The sequence below is a fragment of the Corvus cornix genome, chromosome 13 (genome assembly GCF_000738735.6).
Source record: "Corvus cornix cornix isolate S_Up_H32 chromosome 13, ASM73873v5, whole genome shotgun sequence".
In the NCBI taxonomy this organism is placed as follows: Eukaryota; Metazoa; Chordata; class Aves; order Passeriformes; family Corvidae; genus Corvus; species Corvus cornix.
In genome coordinates this window covers 5,032,100-5,051,368 of record NC_046343.1, presented here as the reverse complement: position 1 = coordinate 5,051,368, position 19,269 = coordinate 5,032,100, and the positions used below count along the sequence as shown (strand labels likewise).

Below are 19,269 nucleotides of genomic sequence, written 5' to 3'. Positions count from 1 at the left end.
CTGCAAATCGAGTAATTTATTACATAGACACCAGATTTTTAGATCTAAATATCCATTATAGTGGCTTTAAATTCTCTGAATCTTCATAAAATTGGGGGTGTTAATATTTGAGTGCGCCCCAAGGGTGTTTCCCCATGATAATTTACAGGGCAGTTCACTCAAAAGGGCAGTGCCAGAGTGGGATAACTGCATGGTATCAATGCACTCTAACAAAGCGTTCTCCCACCACAGCAGTGTCTAAGGCAAGTTTAGGTGGGTGCCCTTCCTGTGGCTTGACCAGATACGTTCCCCACAAAGCAGAGGTGAGAATTTCAGTCTCCCACTGCAGAGTGAGTAACCTTTCTCTGAATACCCCTTCCCTGCCTCCTTAGAAAGCATTTCCAACGTGCTGAAGGTTTAAGCTGCTGCCCCTTCGCTTGGCTGTGTCTCACCAGGGTGGGAGGTTGTGCTTGTCCCTCCTTTTCCCCGCTGGTTATCCGAGGTGGGTGCACGGCTCTGCACACTTGGCTGGAGCCCAGGCCCAGAGCTGTGTCCCAGCGTGTCCCCAAGCTGCTGCTGCCGTGGCCAGGCACAGGCACGGCCAGGCTGCAGCCCCTGCTAGCAAAAGGCAGTCAAGCAGCAACCTCATCTAGAAAGAGCAGCTGATGCTTCTCAGTGGAGACCAGGGTGTGGCAATGTTAGCCATGAAAAGCTCTTTTCTGGGCATGGGTCAGTCCCCCTGGGGAAGTGGGTGTTGTTCCAGTGCACAGTTACCTTAAAATCAGGCCTGAAAAAAATCTAGAATTACCTGAAATACTTTTTAGTGAATGAGATGTTTGGCATTGTACCTCTCTGAACGCTTGTCAGCACAGCAGGATTCAGGTGAATGGCTCTGCTAAAGCTCACTTGGCAGCCACCACAAATTCATGTGTATTCTTGCATTCAGCTCACCCCACCATCACGTCGTCTCTCCCCTCCACACACTGATGCACACACTGCTGCTGTAGCTGCATGGGGGGCTGCCCTTCACTGACATTCTCCCCAGCCTGCAGAGAGATCTGCAGGACAAATGCAGGGAAGCTCATTCTATCCTTCTACCAGCTAAGACAACACGGAGCAGAAAATTAAAATAGTATCATAATATTCATGGCATTCCCATCACCCTGAGCCTGGCTGATAATGGGACCAGATTCAACTGTGCAAAAAATAAAAAAATTGCCACAGCAGTCTTTGCTGCCAGTTTTCTTGAACTAACCTTGTTTCACCCATGGCCTCAGAACGATATTAGCTGTTAAATCCTTCGTGTCTGCAGTAACAATGCTCACTTACCGAATTTTTCTGATGAGTATTAAATAGCAAAAAGAGGAATGATGGCTACAAACAAAGTATTCCAGTCAAAGGTGAGGTAAGAGTCGTAGATATCACAGAATCACAGAACAGTTTGCGTTGGAAGCGACCTTTAAAGGTCACCTAGTCCAACCCCCAAAGAAGAAATGCTATCCAGGGAAAGGGGTCTATGCCCAGAGATTTATTGATACATTTTTTCAGGCATGGTCCTGTCCTTTAAAACAAACCTAGTTCCTAAAACTGTTCTGCTCCTTTTCTAGTTTGCAGACCCGTGACTTGAGCCCATGGCATCCATTCCAATTACAACAGCAGAACTGCAGTGGGAACCTGATGTGCAAGCTTCCCTGCAGAGCCAACAGACACCCACAGGGAGCAAACTCAGCCCCACACTTTAATGGACAACAGCAGAAGTCACTAAAGAACTGGAGGAGTCACTCTAATCCAGGAGATGCCAGGGAGCAACCTGGTGTTGGCTTAAGCTCATGGTCAGGAAAGGGACACTGCCAGGGCCACCAAGGAAATACATCTAGACCTGTGTCTAGACTTTCGTCAATCCTTGGGTATTTACCAGTGTCTTTCAACAAACATGACAGCTCCATACAGGGTTTACATCAGTCACCATGAGGCAATGTCCCTCTGACACTGTGAGTTTGGATTTCACAGTACATCTGAAGAGCTGTGTAAGAGCTTTAAACAGAAGTATGAGCAGAAGGACCGGAAACTTGTCCCTGAAAGAAAAACAGATGCCAAAAATGCCAAAAGGAAGACCTTTTGGATGCGGTGCTGACTCAGAAGAGGATTGGAGCTCTGAGCAAAGGTGCTGCCTTCTGGTTTTGATGCCCAACATGCTCAGTCATCCAAGGCTCTGTATGTTTTCTATACGTGTATGAATTCTGCCACCAGGGCGATTGTTAAGATGGTAGGTGACGCCTAACAATGCTCCTCCGAGGGGCCGAGGGGCTGAACACCCGCGACCCAGCGAGCCCAGCAGCAGCGAGATGGAGAATCCCAGCCGGTCCTGCCTTCTCAGGGACCCAAACCCACTCTGCCAGCATCAGGCTTCCGCGGGGCTGCTGCAGCCGCCCCCGGCTCTCTCCCCTCCGTGCCCGGGGGGTGCCGGCGGCCTTCCCCACCCCGCCGGGAGCCGCCGGCGCCGCGCTGCCGCCAGCCCGGAGCTCCCCGCTGCGGGGGGAAAGCGGCCCCCGGCCCCGAGCGGGGGCAGAGCTGCGGCCCCCGGCCCCGAGCGGGGGCAGAGCTGCGGCCCCCGGCCCCGCCGAGCTGCGGGAGCAGCCCCGGCCCCGCCGCGCATCCCCCGCGCCGCTGGGGAGGAGCCGCCCGCGCCGCTCCAGCCCCTTCCCGCGGCGGGGGCCGGGGCTCCCCCCGCCGCCGCGCCGCGCGGAGGGGCCGGCGGAGAGCCGCGGAAGTGCACTTGCTGCAGCCATTTCCTGCTCTTTGTGCGGGCGGCGCGGAGCATCCCGCGGAGCATCCCGCGGCGCCGAGCATCGCACCCGCGGAGCGCAGGTGAGCGGGCGGGGGTGGGCGCGGGGCTGCGCGGGGGCTGCGCGGCTCCATCCCCTCCTTCCTTCCCTCCTCCGGGCTGTGCCCGCCGCCGAGCCCCATCTCCGCGGAGCGCCGGGCGGGCGGAGCGGGGCAGGTGCCGGGGCGGAGGGCGGCCCGGCGGGCCGGGATGTGCGGGCTGTATCCCACAATCCCCCGAGCTACCTGCGGCTCAGCCTGCCCGCAGCCGCCGCACAGCGCCGGGGAAAAAATAGCGCAAATCCCCCTTGTCCTCCCCCCGCCCCGCATCCCGGCTCCGCGCCCCCAGCACGGGGGAAGGGGCCGAGCCCCGGGCCCGCGGGCGCTGCAGGCCCCGCCGCGGCAGCGCAAGCCCGAGCCGGGGTGGCGGCGGTGCTGGAGAACGGGGCGCGGAGGGGATGCTGATGATGGAGGAGCGGCGGGGGGCGGCCCTGGCGGGGGCTCCGGCCGGCTCCCGGAGCACCCGTGGCGTGGAAATGTGGTGTTCCAGGGCGGTGAGGGGGATGGAGGCAGCGACGGAGTCAGAGGCAGCGCTGGGTATGATGGGCTGGAGCGGCGGCCGCAGGTTCGGGCTGTGGCGTGGGTCGGAGCCGGCGGAACCTCCCCCGCCCCGAGGCGCCGGTCCCCGTGCGTGGCGCTCCTTTGTGCTCAACTTTGCCCCCGATGCCGCTGGGAATGCCGCGTGCCAGCCGCATCCCACCGCGCGGAGGGGGAGGGAGGCAGTGGATGGATTCCGCAGGAAATTTCCGTGGGTTGGAAGGACCGGGAAAGAACGAGGAGGAGGAGAAGAAGCACACCGTCCACGGTCGCTGCGTGCCCAGGGCTGTTTTGGAGAAGGGGGCAGGGTGCAGGGTTTGTGTGCTGTCAGGGGACACTGCCAGCACCAGAGCGTGACCCCCTTTGCCATCTGCTGCTTCCCACGGGGGGTTCCTGCCCGGGGGCTTTGGATCACAAAGGTCTCAAAGAATTAGGCGGAGTCGCTAAAGCCTCTGCACCCTCCTGCCCTGAGATACCGAAAGAAAAATCACCCTCATGTTTTGCACGATGACAGTTGTCTGGGGTTAGTCACAGAGATGGGTGACTAGCCCAGTGTTCTGGTGTCACAGCCATGTAATTCTGTGCTAATTCCCTGCAAAGGAAAATTCTTTTCTCCATTTCTCTGTACAGTTAATTGTTATTAATGAAGCCTGAGGAATATGGAAAAATCTTCCATTTTCTGACCAGTCTCTTGAGCAAAGCAGGGTATGCTGAATTCATTTTTGCTGAATTCAGTTTTATTAACAAACAGTTATCATCTTTGCATGAAAAATGGGAAGGTTGGGTTTGGAAGATCGATAATTAGTCAACTATTAACAATGCTGGCCTCTGTAATTTGGTTTCCCAATAAGTGCTTTAACTCTCAACAGTGGGTTGCTTGTAAACTTGCTCTAAATTTCTCAACTCCATTGAAAATGTAGTTTCATATACCTGTCTCTTTCCTTGACCCGCTTTCTTTGGCACCAGAAAAAAAAAAAAAGATTTAGTTATTCTAAAAGAAATAAATACTAGAATGGTTGTGTTGCTGAGAGACAAGTACGGTGCAAATGCTTGGAACTCAGCCCTAATGGGATGGCAGAAAATGTAGAGTAGAGATGGAGAAAAACAGCTTCAGGAGTCATGCAGTTTGGCTTCCTTTTTTAATGGGAAGGGTAATTTCATGGTTATTAACATCTACATCTGTGTAGGGCAGAAGCCCATCCTCACTCACTCTGCAAAGAACCTCCTGACTGTGGTGGTGGTTGCAGTTAAAAGTAATTCTTCAGTGCATTTTAGGCAGGAGTCAAACTAAACTTTTACACTATGAAGGCATTTTTTACTAAATATATGTTGGTGGCCAGGCTCCTTTATCCTCCTGTTGCTGTCAGGCAGTGGGTACCAGAAACACTCTGCTTTTATGCAACTGACACTTTGCTCTGCTGTGTACTTGTTGGGCCAGGATAGTGCCTGCCCACTGGTTAGATGCTATTTTTGGAGAGAGAGAAGCATTATCACAGGGGTAAAAACTAAATTCAGTGACTTTCCCAGGTTACCCAGGGGCTGGGAATCAGAGCTGGAGAAGAATCTCAGATCCTCAGGGGGTCAGCAGGTTTGTCCTCCTTCTCTACATTGCCACCTCCACAGCAAAAGTCTTCTTGCTGCTCTTCTCACCCCAGGCTTACAAGGCTTGGACTCTGTCTGGGCAATTCCCATTTTTTCTTGCCTCCTTTCCTGTTCTTGGTACCTACTGCAGCACCAGTGTGAGCGTCTGCTGGAGGAGCAGGCAAGCTGAAAATCTGAAACAGCCCCTGCCACTTCCCCAGAGCTCTGAGCTGTGCAGCTTGGGAGCTGAGCACACGTGCATGCAACATATTCCTTATGGCCCTGCTTTTAAAAGTCTTTATTTCCCCAAGCTGCTTGAACAGTAAAGTTGCCTTTGTGCTTCTCCCTTCAAAGGGAATGATACTCCACCAATACTTCTGGGCAAGCATTTTGGTGGGGAAGGTAGGACATGACCTACAAGGTTAGGCATCTGGGATGTCCATCCTCACTCCTCAGAGCCTTCCTATGCTGTGAAATCTGGTCCCCAGGCTGCTGCCACAAAAGTCACTATGTTGGGAACTCTTCCTTTCCATCTCGGGGTGGTGGGGCCCTGCCTGGCTAGCTCCCTGCAGTGTCTGAAGCCCCAGGTCCTCTGTGTGATCATTTGGCTTTAGAAGGTGCATGAGATGGCCAGAGGGTTTGCAACTGAGGTGTGGGAAAGGGGACAGGAAGTTTCTGTAGCAAATTAGCAGAAAGTGTGGGCAACACTGCACCCATTAGCACCGATGCTCATGAGCAGAAGGGATAATCAGCCCGGTGGCAGCATCCCTGCCTCCGGTTTCACTGGGGTGGGGTTGGTTTCTGCCAGGCTCACCTTCAGTTCATACAAAACATGTAGGACCGGAGGAAATTTGGCTTCTCTGAGCAGGAGCAGGATATGGAGGTGGCTCCTGGCAGCCTGTGAGTCCAGAGAGGAGGATATGCAGGGGAAGCCTTGCCCCACTGTGCCTGTGCTAGGACAGAGAAAAGCCCCGTTCCTGGGCAGGCTGCTGTGCTGCTCCCTGCGTGGAGCCCAGCCCCACGGCCACATGTCACTGTCACCAGACCACCACCATGGGCTGAGTCTCCTCTTCCCAGCACGGCCAGCCTACCTCAAAACCCAGGTGGTGGATGGCAGTGGAGGCTTTTTGATGAGTGTCCCAAGGGATCCTCAACTTCCCTGAGCTGGAGCTGCTTGGCAGCTGCCGAATTACCTCACAGCTGCCCCCCTTGTTGCTGGACAGAGGGGATGAAGCTGGATTTACAGGACAGCCCCAGCATGTCTGTGTAAGAACCTTTCTGCAGGAAGGTGAGGGAGGGCAGCATGGGTCTGGGGGAGTAGGGCTTCACCTGCCAGCTCTCCCAGGCAGCCACTGTGGTGGGGAGACACAGTGCAGTGCCCCAGGGACTGGGCAGAGCAATCACTGATGCCTTCAGAGCCTTCCCGAGCCTGTGTCTAAGTCACAGCCCCTCTAACTGCTGGATGCTCACCATTGTCAGGGGACCCCACCCAAGGGCAGGGCCCCCGCCAGCCCTACAACCACCCCAAGGGGCAGGCCAGGGGCCATGGCACTGGCAGATGTCAGATCACTCGAGGCTGCTCCTCTCTGGATGATCTGGGGTGATGATCCAGGGCTGCTGGCCCTGGACCAGTGGTCCCTCTGTCACACACTCTGTCTGTGAGGCTGCTGTCTGTGGCAATGTGCTGCGGACACAAGGTCCAGGGGAAGTCCTGGCTGACCACGCTGTTCCCTGTAGCTGCTGTTGGGTTCCTGGTTGGTCTTAAGAAAGGGTAGGGTAGAAACTGGGTGATGAGAGGTAGAGTAAAAACTTGTGTGTTAAACCTGAAGTCTGTAGTTTTTCCAGCTGCATCTGGATCCTTGCAGTGCTCAGCCATGGCAAAGCATAGGGTGGGCTGGCAGCCAGTTGCACCTCTCATGCAGTTACTTGATGCTTTCTTTTCACATATTTCTACATGCTGCCTCTCTGCCTCGGAGTGCAAGATTTTTAGGTCAGGGACTGCCTTAGCCTTGCAGGTGTGTGCACTGCCTGGCACAGCAGAGCCCTGATGCTGTATTTGGGACTCTGTCTCCTGGGGTGGCCCAAACAGCAGCAATAATTTTGCCCCTTGAGTTGACACTCCGATGAGCTCTTTGGGTGTCACAGGGTTGTTGGGGGAGTGCCTTTGGTTACAGCAAACTACCAACTCCTTGCACAAATGGCCTTAGAATTTGACTTACAGAAACATGGGGAGTGAGCCCAAATAAACAGCCACAGCCCTCAAAGCCATGGATGGAAAGTTTTGCCTTCTCGAGCCTGAAGTATGTAATGAAGCCTGAGTGAGTAGACAGAGTGTTGTTCTGGGATGCCAGTGGTGAGTCCTGGGGGGCTGGAGGATGGTGGTGGAGTTCTGTGTGCATCTGTGGGGCTGGGCAAGCAGAGCAGCCCAGGGAGCCCAGGCAGGCAGGGAGGAAGCTGCAGATGTGTAATGTCTGGGTTTGACAGTTGCTGCAGTTTGTAACAGGAAACCATGTTACTGAAGAAGGGTGAAGAAGGAAACAGATATTTGAGAGTGGAGGGGAAAAGCTGCTTGAGATTTTGGGTTTTTTCCAGGCACTCATTTGATGATGCTTCGGCTGCAGGTACAACCAAACCTGTTTCTCAGCTGCCTGGTGCCTTGGGGAGGCAATTGTGGAGGTGGAATGGGTTTTGTCAGGCTCATAGGTATTCCTGCAGCCTGTGATGATGGGGCACAGCTGCAGACTCCTTCCCTCTCATCACCCAAGGTGAAGCCAACCCAGGACTGCACACTGTGCATCCCCCTTAGCTGTGGCCCTTGCTGGCTGCCTGTGTGTCTATCCATGGATGTCCCAAAGCCATTATCCTTCGTGCTCCCAGTGCTGGAAATGGAAAGCAAGCTTATTTTCTTGGAAGCAGTGACTCAACTGAGGTAAAAAACAAGAACCTGAGGGATTAGTAGCAGATAATTAGCTGAGTATGGGGTCCTATAGAGATGCTGTTGTGACCAAAGGAACTGCTGTGGTTGTGCTCAAGGAGGGAGGTTTATGCTGCTGCTGTATTTGGTGCTTGTGCAGACACTGCCTTGTGTCCTGCCTGCTACCATGTCTGGCAAAAAAGTTGCAAAAGCTTAGAGAAAAGCCAAAGAGATGATTAAAGGATTGGAAAACATGCTCTGTAATGAGGCAGGCAAAAAGCTTCGCTGGCTTGCAGGGTGTTTTACTGAAATGTGTGAGTATCTGGATGGGAACTTTGATTTAGGGAGCTCTACTGTCCTGCAGATCAGAGCGATGAAACTCAAAGGCTCACATTTCAAACTAGACAGGCTCTGAGTGAGCCAAGCAGCACTGGGGGGGTGATTTTCTAATTGAATGGTGTGTCAATATTTAAAGAATTCTCTCTCTGCAAATGTCTAAGTGCAGCAGGGTGTTTTTCTGGGAGACACAGGCTCTAGGTCAGCTGCAGCTCTTGCACAGGATTAGGCATTAACTGGGGAAGCCCTGTGGCTGTGGTTACACAAGGGCTCAGCCTGGGTGACAGCACTGTCCCCCCGTGCCTGTGCACTCACAGCCAAGGTGAGTGGCAGGGGAGATGGGGACACAGGTTTGTCCTGTGGTTCCCACTGGGCGCCTGCCTGGGGAAAGTGCCAGGGAGCTTTCAGAAATGTTTCCCTTTGATTTTATTTTGTGTATAGCTGGCACAGTTGGCAGCTCCAGGGTGAGCTGGGACTGGGCTGGGGAGGCCACGTCAGTGGTAAAAGTAGGGAAATTGAACAGCAACTTCGTTTTTGCTGCTTGCAGTGCCACAACTTTGCCTGCACAGCACTCGAGCCTTTCCAGTTCACCTCTGGGAATTAATGCAGTTGGTTGTTTACAGTTTCCAGCACTGTTCATGTGTGTGAGAAGGAGAGCATGTGAGTGTCAGCATCTGTCATACTTCTCTAATCATGCTGCTTCAGGAGATATTCTTGATAGCACCGCTTTGCATTTCGGAGCACACGCTTTCACCCGGGGCTGCTAAAGCTGCTCTGCAGCACCCAGCTGTTCTGTCTGAGAGAGTTTTGCATAGAGTTAAGAGAGAAGTGCCTGGGTGGGTAGTTGCGTTTCTCTTATTCTGCATTCCTGCTCTGCTGTTGAATTGCAGAAGGAGAGAGAGACGCAGGTTTAATGCACAAGAAAAGGAAAATAGATAAACTGGGTTTTTGTCCCCTGCAATGCCAGCCAGTCATGGCTCTGGTTTTGTCTTTTCCCACTCAGTCTCCTGCCTGCTGGCTGGTTGTCTTGTCTGTCTATCACCCTCTCTTTTGCTTTGGGTTTAGCACGGGAACTGAACATCTGCAGCCATGACAACTCACGTCACGCTTGAGGATGCCTTGTCCAACGTGGACCTGCTGGAGGAGCTGCCCCTGCCAGACCAGCAGCCATGCATCGAACCTCCTCCCTCCTCCATCATGTACCAGGTACTTCAGCTCCCCGAGGCAGAGGGTAGGGAGGGTTGTTCCAGTGGCTCATGCAAAGCACAGAGCCACACGGTGCTGTGAGAACCAGCCAAAAACATCCGGGGTTCAGTGTATTGAAGGAAGTGCTCAGAACAGATCTAGCCACAAATCTCTTCCCAAGGACTTTAAAGGGAAGGCACCAGATACTGGTGAAAGAGACTTTTAAGGCCGAGCAAAAATTAAGACCAGAGTGCATGAATGGGTAGGAAGCAGGAGATAAGATTTGTGATAGCAGCAGAAAGTTCTCAGTGATGTTTATTTGTGCACATATTTCTGTGCTTCCTTTTCGTGATCGTGCGTGCATCGAACTGAGCAGGGCAGGCTCAAAGTCCTGCCTGACTTTGGCTGGCCTGTGCCTCTAGCACAGCTGGAACTGCTGGCATGCGAGGGAGGGCAGCTGCTAGAACCACTTCTCTGCCCTGAACAACTCAGATTTAGCTGCAGCTGCACGGACCAAGCAAAGCTTGGCAGGGGCCCAGGGCACGGCTTGGCTCCTGCTTTTGGTTCCACAGTGGGATGCCTCGGCTGCTTGGCCACCACACCCTGCCCTATAGCACACACCCAGGGTTAAATATAACAGGGGGTTCCTTTCTCCATCCTGCCGCTCCTGAGTTCCTGGCTCACCCGTGGCAGTGTATAAATACACCAGCACCGTGATTGTTGTGCCTTGTATGCAGGGCTCTGGAATTACAGTATCTCTTTCAGCAGGTCAGACCCCGGGCTCATTCCAGAGCCTTGGTATCTCTACGGGTTATCAGACCCAAAGGTCATTCTGGGCTGTTCAAATTTCAGCTCTCCCTGAAAAATCTTCATGTAATTATTTGCTTATCTCTTCTTTCAATAAAGTTTGAGCCTTTGCTGGCTTGTGTCTCATGAGGGTCTCAGGGTCCAGCCTTATGGCACAGCCTCCTTTCAGGGCCATGAGTGTGTGCACACAGCTGGGCCTAAAAACCTCCTCTAAGCTGGATCTGGAGGTGTTGGCCCAGCTTGTTTCCTCATCACATTCAGTTTGTGTGTAGCCCTCTCCCCTGCTATCGAGAAATACACTTTCAATCTCAGCTTGTGTTGTCACACTGGTCACATGTGATGTCCTGGAGGCACTGAGAAGAGTAGCCCTGTGGCCACAGGTCTGTGCTCCCAGCTTTCCTACTCAGGAAATGAGGTATTGAGGTGAGTGTGGTCGCTGCAGTGCTGCTGTCATCACAAGGAGCAGCCCTGGGTGCTTGGGACCTCTGTCTGCCCTGCCCTGCAGCAGATACCACCAGCCAGCCTTGGCAGAGGAAATTACTGAGTGCAGAGCATGTGAAGGGCACTCCAGAGAGCCAGGGGAGCTGCTTTTCCATCCCCCACTTGCCTCTGCAGTTTCTTGCTCCCCTGTCCCAGCCCAAAGCTGTATCACAGCTTCCAGGACAAATGTTTGTCCCAACAACTGTTTGTGCTTGCAAGAGCAGCAGTAGCACTGATAATAGCACCTGGATGAGGGCTGACTTTCATATTTATGTTTTCCAGACAACTCATTCCCTGCCCTTTCTCTGTGTTTATCCTTCGCACTTCCTGCTGACAGGATGTGGTCTTCCCCCAGCAGCCAGGGCTCAAACAGAAATTCATAGGGCTGCATCTGTCTTTGAGTAACCAAGCTAAAATCCTTAGAATAATTGCTGTAGCTTTTCTCTCTGGTGTGGCTGCAGCAAAGTTTGGCTTCATTTTACAAGGATTTGTCAGTGTTGACTGCCATATTTCCACACGTATTCCCTGCAGGATGAACATGTGTGATTCCAGGGTGTGTATGTGTGAAACTACTTCAGACCTAGAGGTGCAGCACCTCAAATAGTTCACAAGTTCCTCCCATGCTCCAGAAGCCCTACTAATTCTGCTTTTTGCCAACACATCCCATGTTAGGCTGTACCAGGTGAGCAAACAACCAGCTGTGTTTTAATCCCCATCTCTCCGTTTTGCCCACAGGCTAATTTTGACACAAACTTTGAAGACAGGAACGCCTTTGTGACGGGCATTGCCAGGTACATCGAGCAGGCCACGGTGCACTCCAGCATGGTGAGTCCCCTGGCGCTGTCCCCAGGGTGCTGAGCCTCCAGTGCCTGCCCTGTGCCAGCAACACCCCTCTGTCTTTCAGAATGAGATGCTGGAGGAAGGCCATGAGTACGCTGTGATGCTCTACACGTGGAGGAGCTGCTCACGAGCCATCCCTCAGGTACTCAAGCCCTTCCCAGGCAGGGCTGCTCTTGCAGTGACCCCTGTGCTTTGCCATGGTCCACGTGGATGGGGCCGAGCACAGGACCCCCAATCTCCCTGCTTGGTCAGGTGCAGCTCCCTGCTACATCAGAGACTGTGGCTTCACAGGTGAAGACCAGAGCCTACACCTGAATGTGCACCACTCCTCCCTACCCCGACTGCATCCTCATGGCCGTCGATGCCTGGTGGGATTCTCAGGGCTGTCCTGGGCAGGGCCAGGAGTTTGATGATCTGTGTGGGTCCCTTCCAGCTCAGAATATTCTGTGATTCTGTGGTACTGTCTGACTGCAGTGTGGATCACCAGGGCAGGGACATTAGATTGCCCACTGCAGAGAGGGCAAGGCTACTTTGGCATCATCCCCCATGTCAGGCTGGCTGACATGTCCCTCTGTGCCCTGAGAATCAGCTGCTGGGTTACTGAACGTGCACCAGAGCTGTCAGCCCCATCACAGCTTTGTGGGAGCAACAGCTGCAGACAAAACCAGAGGAGGACAGCAGGATGCCCTGGGCAGCTGGTGTTTTCCCTGTAAGTTTGATAATGACTCCGAGTAACTGTTCTGGAAGTGAGATGGATGACAACTGAGTAAGTCCTTAAATTTAGCTTCCCAGGATTCCAGCGACAGTGACTCAGTTCATTGCTGTCAGCCACAGACAAGCCCAGTGATTTTTAATGGATCCTCAACAGAACCAAAATAATCCCAGCGAGGCTGCAGCAGAGCTGGAACCTGGTGCCTTGTGTGTCTTGCAACACAAAGTCTCAGATAATTTCATGCTACAACATTCCCACATGGTGCAGCAAGTCCAGACTCCATATTGCTTGGGTTCTGTGCCAGACAAACGCATTAGGAGACTTCTGTCCCTCAGAGTTAGGATTGTGCCTTTTCAGAATGCATGGAGACAATTTCAGATCTGAAATAGCCCCTTTTGCTTTCACCTATTGGTTTGAGAACCAGCTCCTCCTCAGGTCCCTCTGTTGTCCTTGGGTGGGGACAGGACTCCTTTGAAACAAGAAGATGGTGCCACAGTGACCCACAGCTGGGTTAGAAGCTGATGCTGACACGGATGATTTTCTTCGCAATGCAGGTGAAATGTAACGAACAGCCAAACCGAGTGGAGATTTATGAGAAAACAGTGGAAGTCCTGGAGCCAGAAGTCACCAAGCTTATGAAGTTCATGTATTTTCAGGTAAGTGGTCAAGGAGAGAGGCAAAAATAATCTTACTTACTTTGGTGTTAACATCCTAAGCAGGACTGTGCTATCCTTGCCTGCCAGGACAGCCCCCAGTAGCCTTGTAGCCACCTGAGCAGAAACCTGAGACCCATGTGAAGGAAAATCTGGGTGTCCCTTGCTCGGCCCCAAAATCTTCTATACAAGTTGGGAAAGAGCACACCTCAGCCCTTCAAGTTCATGGAGACCCAGAGCCACCACTCTTTGGAGCTAAGGGTGTCAGAGGCTCCTGTTTTTCGGGGATGTTGGCTGATGTGAAGAGCTGATTATCCATTGCCATGTGGCAACCACAGAGCTGCTGTGGGCCCCCCATCACCGCCTGCGTTATAACCAGCTGCATCTGAGTTTCACAAACATTTTTAGGTTTTATATCCTGTGAGGTCTTTAAGTCCCACCTAAAAGATGCAGCCTGATGTGGCAGAACATCCCACGGTCGGGGCAGGTGCAGTTGGGGAGTGTTCAAGCGCCCTTCTCCCCTCAGGCACTGAGGGTGTTTGTCAGCAGTGATTTATAACTTCTGTTTCATGTGACAGCCAAGAGGGACCTTGGATCCTTCATTCCCAGCCAAAACCCACATTTTCTAAAGGTGGTGGGTGGAGGGGGTTCCCATGGGGGTGCATGACCCTGTGCCCCTGCCCTGCAGCGCAAGGCCATCGAGCGGTTCTGCAGCGAGGTGAAGCGCCTGTGCCACGCTGAGAGGAGGAAGGACTTCGTGTCTGAGGCCTATCTCCTCACTCTGGGCAAGTTCATCAACATGTTTGCCGTCCTGGATGAGCTGAAGAACATGAAGTGCAGCGTCAAAAATGATCATTCTGCTTACAAAAGGTGAGAGGGGATGAAGAGGCGGGAATGGGGACAGGACTGGTCTGCAAGGGAGCTCCTGGTCTGCCCAGCAGTAGGGCAGGTGGACATCAGGAGGCTGGAGATGGGGTTTCCGTGCTGTCCCAGGCTCTCTTTGCGAGTTCAGGCAAATCTCTGAGCTGTGTTGTGTTGCAGTTCCCTATTGGAAATAGAGTTGTTACATAGAAGGGTCTGAGTCTGGGGCATTGCAGCTGCAGGTCAGACAGGGAAGGTGGGTGGTGACAGTCTCACACTGGCTGAGTGACCCTTGGTGATGTTGGATTTGTCCCTTCCAGAGCTGCCCAGTTCCTGCGGAAGATGGCAGACCCCCAGTCCATCCAGGAGTCCCAGAACCTCTCCATGTTCCTGGCAAACCACAACCGCATCACTCAGGCAGGTCCCTTTTCTCTGAGCCACTGGACCTTTCCATCAGCAGAGAGAAGCAGTGACCTTGCTGAGGCTGACAGCACTTCTGACCAGGCTGTGGCAGCAGCTGTTGGGTCTTTGCCACTGACTCTGGTGGTCTTTTGGTCAGGCTGTGTAATTCTAGCAATGTCTCGTGTCATCCTGGGTGGCTTTGAAGGTCTCTATGTCAAGACAAAGATGAAAGTCCAAAAGATGTAAGAAGAGCTCTGGGAGGGGGAGGTTCTGCCAGAACTCCATCCCCTGAAGCTGCATGGGGCTGCAGCTTAGCCCCTGTGGCCTTCCACACTCCACAGGCTCCATAGCTTCTGCTACCTAGTTAAAATATTGCACCAAGACATCTCTTTGTCTGATATTTGGGTGTTGTGATCAACCTGAAAGGGAGTTGTCCTGCAGACGAAGGTCGTTTCTTCCAGGTGGTGCCATGAGCTGAGTCTTCTGCTGGTAAACTAAAAAAAAGCACACAAATGAGGTTTGAAGGAACCTCTTACTGTTCTTCTCTTACTCCTTCAAATGTTTCCTCCCTGTTTTCTGCTGTTCCTCTGCCCATATGGATAATGTGGCTTCTGTTGTGTTTCAGTGTCTGCACCAACAACTAGAGGTTATCCCTGGGTATGAGGAGTTGCTGGCTGATATTGTCAACATCTGTGTGGATTACTATGAAAACAAGATGTATCTCACTCCCAGTGAGAAGCACATGCTCTTAAAGGTGAGGTTGGGCCATGCTTGTGGGGCTGGGTGCTTGCATGGTTTCACTGTCGCTTTAGTAAAATGAAATTCACTCCTAGGACAACATTTCTCTTCAAGATCCTTATTTTTTACTCCTTTGGGTTTACATGCATCCTTTCTCTGCAGAGCCAGTGTCCTCTGCTCACACGAGTTGCTGTGAGTGCTCTGCAGGCAGCAGCAAAGCTGCTTTGCTTCCTCCTTTTCCTGTTCCCTTTCTGATCCCTGGTGCTTTGTGTCCTCTGCTGTGGTACCTCAGTCCTCCCACTGACCTCTTTCTGTAGCTGAACAGGCTGGACATGGCCCTGAGTCGGGGATGTTCCATCCCAGTGCTCTGACAGGGCAGCTTTGCCAGGCAGTGCCATGAGCTGCCTCTGTGCCTGCCCTAACTTGGACCTTCTCTCACCATTTCTCTGCTGTCCTTTCTGGCCTTCTCCCTTATTCCCATATAAAAATCTCCTTTCCTCTCTCCCTTTCCTCTTCCTCATCTCCATCTCTCTGTTTCCCCACAATCTTTCCCAGTGCTGCCAGCAGCTCTGCCTGCCTGGGACTAAGCCCGTGGTGGATGAGATCACTTGTGGGTGCCCTACATCCTCCAAGGCTCAAACGGGTTTTTCTGTTGTGCATGGAAGTTCAGGATCATGGGCTTGACTTGTGTAACTGCAGAGGACATTGTAAAATCACCACCAACTTTGTAACCCAGAATTTTGTTCTTGATGCCCATTCCTAGCAATAATTCCCTGCAGAAGGCAGATGCTCCCAGGTTTGTTTTTCTGACTGGAAAGAGTCCTCGAGATGAACATGCTAAAATATCTGTTTGTTTGGTGTATTTGTCCTTGCTGTCAGTCAGTTATTGGCAATGATTGCAGTCACTATTACCATAAAAACTTCATTACAGTGGTGTGAGTCAGCTCAGGTTCTTTGAAGGGTAATGTGGGTAGGTTGTCTCTCTCTAATGATTTGTACTGAATTCAGGGGTTGGGGAAATCAATCCAGGAGAATATTTCAAATTCTTCTCCAGGAGTAAACTTTTGCCTTCAGGTGGAGAAGGCTTTTGGGTTATTGTTATGTGGAGAGAGGAGGAACAAATAAGCAAAGGAAGCATCCTGGGTTTTTGCACAGACAATGGACGCAGTCCATCGTGTGTCCTCTGCCTAGCATGTGCATCCTGGCAGACACAGGCACATTTTTAACATTTCCTCATGGGTGTCAGGTGGCAACAGGAACCTGAAATGGTCTTTCCTCATGCTGAGTGATGGAGAACTGTCTTTGACTCGTGCTGCTGACGTCATGTTAATGAAACCTTCCCTTTCCATCTTCTCCAGGTGATGGGGTTTGGCCTGTATCTCATGGATGGGAATGTCAGCAATATTTACAAGTTGGATGCCAAGAAGAGAATCAACCTTAGCAAAATAGACAAATTCTTCAAGGTCAGTGACCTGTCTGGGTGAGGCTGGTGTTTATTGCAGACCAGTGGATTAGTGACCTGTACCATTGCACATGCTGCTAGCAACAAACAAACCACAGGAATCATTTCCAGATCCAAAAAACCCTGGGCCAAAGACTGAGGAATGGAATTGCTGTGACCAGGCACTGGCACAGAGCTGCAGCACGGGTGAGGTGAATGATGCCAGCCCTCAGTGCCAGCAGGGCTGTGGATGGGGAGCAGTGCTGGGACTGGCTCTGCTCCCATGGCACTGGAGCTGGGCAGCCAGTGGGAGCTGCAGCTCTGGCTGCTTCCTGCCAAGGGGCAGAGGATGGGGAGGCTGTTTCATGGATGAGGGAAGGTTGTGCCAGACTGACTGCTTCTCTCTCTTTTACACATTCCGGAGGCAGGTTTGCAGTCTCTGTGGTTTCAGACCACCAGCAAACCTGGCTGGTTTGCTGAGGTCTGTGTAGGTGATGGTTCTGCTTCTTTTGCCCTCTGCAAGCTGCTGAGCTGAGGGACAGAGGACGCAGCTGGCGAGCCAGTGTGTGATCTGGCAGTTTTATTTTGTGTATAAACTGTGCTCCCTGTAGCACAGAACAAGCTGTGGGAGAGTTTGTGTCAGCTGGGACTTGGAGGTGCTCAGGGAGATCTTCAAAGGGTCACTCTGTGGTTTGATGAACCGTTTTTGTCTTGTCTGAGATGTGGATTTTGGGGAAAGGCCCATGAAACCTGGATGCTCCCAGTGGCAGGGTGGGAAGCAGCTGCACAACCTCCCTCTGCTGAAGCACATCTGGCCAGGGTCTGATCCACAGCTGGAGGCCAGGCTGCATTGCCCTGGGACCACTCAGCACAAGAAAGGTTTGGGATAACCCTGTTGGTGGAGAGGAGGGCTGAGAGCCCACACAGCACCTCAGGGAAGGCAGTGCCTCCTTTCCACTGCTTCTGGGCACAGACTGGGTCAAGGAGGCATTTTGGGTTTGGAGCAGGTCAGCTGTAGGAGGCATGGTGGGATCTGGCAGAAGACAAATGTGTTGGCAGCAAAGAATAATAGCATAGCAAGAGGACAGCAGAAGAATTTTCCAGATGGAGCAATTAGTTTTCTTTGAGACCTACTGAGCTTGAGCAGTCCTTCCTGAGTCCTTTATTAATCTTTCTCCAGAGATGAAAAGATTGGTTTCTGTTACCAGCATTTGCTCCACATCAGGGAAAATGAGAAGGTGATGATTTGGGAGGGCACACAGGGCTCCTTCCCCATCACTCTTGCAGCACAGTGGATTCTCCCTGATGCTTCACACAGAGGTGGGGTGAGGAGCCTGGAAGCAGAGGTTGGTTTTGGTGTTGGGTAGAGGGTGTCTCCCTGCTTATTGCCACGAGGTTTGGTTTATGGGTGATGTGCTGGGTTTGTGCAGGGGAGGGAATAGGTGAGCCCAGGTTTCATGGAAGGTGGGTGTGCCAGCTGCTGCATCCTCTGCTGAGCGGTGGGGACTTATTTACCCAAATTTGCACCATTTCCTGGAGACAGCCCTGAGAGCAGGGGGCCACAGACACCATAATCTTATGGATAGGCCGATGATGAGGTGTTTAAAAACCCTCCCATCACTGGGGAGACTGCTCTGCAAAGGTGATTTATCTTGTCGTTCTTCAGAGTCTTCTGGGTTTCCCATGATTCAGCTTTGCTAATTCAACTAAATCTCTAAATCAGGCCTTCAGTATAATCTGTAGAGTTTGGTCATCTTGGTGCATTCAGACAGATTTGCTGTTCATTTCCAAGTGCTGTGGGCCATCAGAGAATGAGGTAAAATACCTTCCATTGCATGGAATAACTTTCTCCTTTCCAGCTTTATTTCCATTTGCACTTCTCCAGCATCTGCCATGGTCTCACTTAATCAGTTAAGTACCACTCCAAACTATCAGATCTCAATAAGGAAAGACCAACTACTCCTTTACTACATCTGCTTATTGCCTTCTGATTAAATTTCTAGTGGATTGCCCAGGAATTTGAGTAGTGAAAATGAACTACCCCTTCATTTAAACCTTTTATGGAAGTGCCAGTGGGAATCCCTAATGACAGCATTACACATCCTGTGCACAACTCAGCTTGAGAAGTGTGTGATAATAGGACAGGGAATTTGCCATCATCTTCCCTGAATTTTGGGGCAAGGCTTTTGTAGCTGGGTGAAGTTGAAGCTTCATATTTTACTGATGAGCTGTCAGTAGCCCTTGGTTGGGTGTTGTTTGCAGGTGGAAGTTTAGTGAAGGAGGGACCTGTCTGAGCTTGAGGTATCTTCAGAGCACTTGGAATTTATTTCCCATCCAAAACCTCCTGAGATGTAAAGGGCAAGCAGAGCCCTGTTACATTGCCTGTGTCTTCCTCTTTATGGAGAAGTTCTAAGACACATCACAAACAACCATGGTGCTGAATCCCTGGGGAAAGCTGACACCTTCCTGGGTGTCCAGAATATCAACATGCTGGCTTTTCATCCCTCTGTTCTCTTGGAGGATTAGGCTGGGAGACAGTAAGGCCTGCTCAGGAATACACTTCTCTCTTTTTGTTGTAAAAAGAGCCTTTCCTCTGGCTGGTTACAGCACTGAACCATTCTGGCCATAACCAGCCTGGTATCAGCGAGCCCAGGGCTCCAGAGCACTCACAGGGGGTGATTTCCTCCTGCAGAAAGCCTTGTGATCACTTTCTGTCACTTCCTAGGTGTGAAATGACCCTGGGTCCAGGTTTGCACTTTGTTTCAAACAGTCTGACACTTCCCAAAGCTTCAGAGGTGCAGGATGCCTTTTTGCAGTCCCTTGTGTTGCGCTGGGGCCAGGCACTCTCTCTCTCTCTCTCTCTCGCTCGCTCTCGCTCTCTGTTGCTCTCTCTCTCTCTGCCATGTTTCAACCATCTTTT

The 19,269-nt window shown here is 52.0% G+C and overlaps 1 protein-coding gene across 4 annotated transcripts in view; it reads left to right on the top strand.

Moving 5' to 3' along the window:
- The first annotated feature begins 2,694 nt into the window (after positions 1 to 2,694).
- CYFIP2 (cytoplasmic FMR1 interacting protein 2) overlaps positions 2,695 to 19,269 on the top strand; it is a 49,948-nt gene continuing 33,373 nt past the window's right edge. For 2 of the 4 annotated variants that reach the window (XM_039559425.1, XM_039559426.1), the window contains exons 1-9: positions 2,695 to 2,847; positions 9,296 to 9,436; positions 11,438 to 11,527; positions 11,607 to 11,684; positions 12,809 to 12,910; positions 13,596 to 13,777; positions 14,089 to 14,185; positions 14,796 to 14,924; positions 16,267 to 16,371. In XM_039559425.1, the coding sequence (XP_039415359.1) occupies positions 9,320 to 9,436; positions 11,438 to 11,527; positions 11,607 to 11,684; positions 12,809 to 12,910; positions 13,596 to 13,777; positions 14,089 to 14,185; positions 14,796 to 14,924; positions 16,267 to 16,371 (900 nt within the window). In that variant the 5' untranslated portion in view covers positions 2,695 to 2,847; positions 9,296 to 9,319. Of the gene's footprint in view, positions 2,848 to 3,306; positions 3,400 to 9,295; positions 9,437 to 11,437; positions 11,528 to 11,606; positions 11,685 to 12,808; positions 12,911 to 13,595; positions 13,778 to 14,088; positions 14,186 to 14,795; positions 14,925 to 16,266; positions 16,372 to 19,269 lie in introns of those variants that run through there. The other 2 variants (XM_039559422.1, XM_039559423.1) reach the window with 2 other exon arrangements.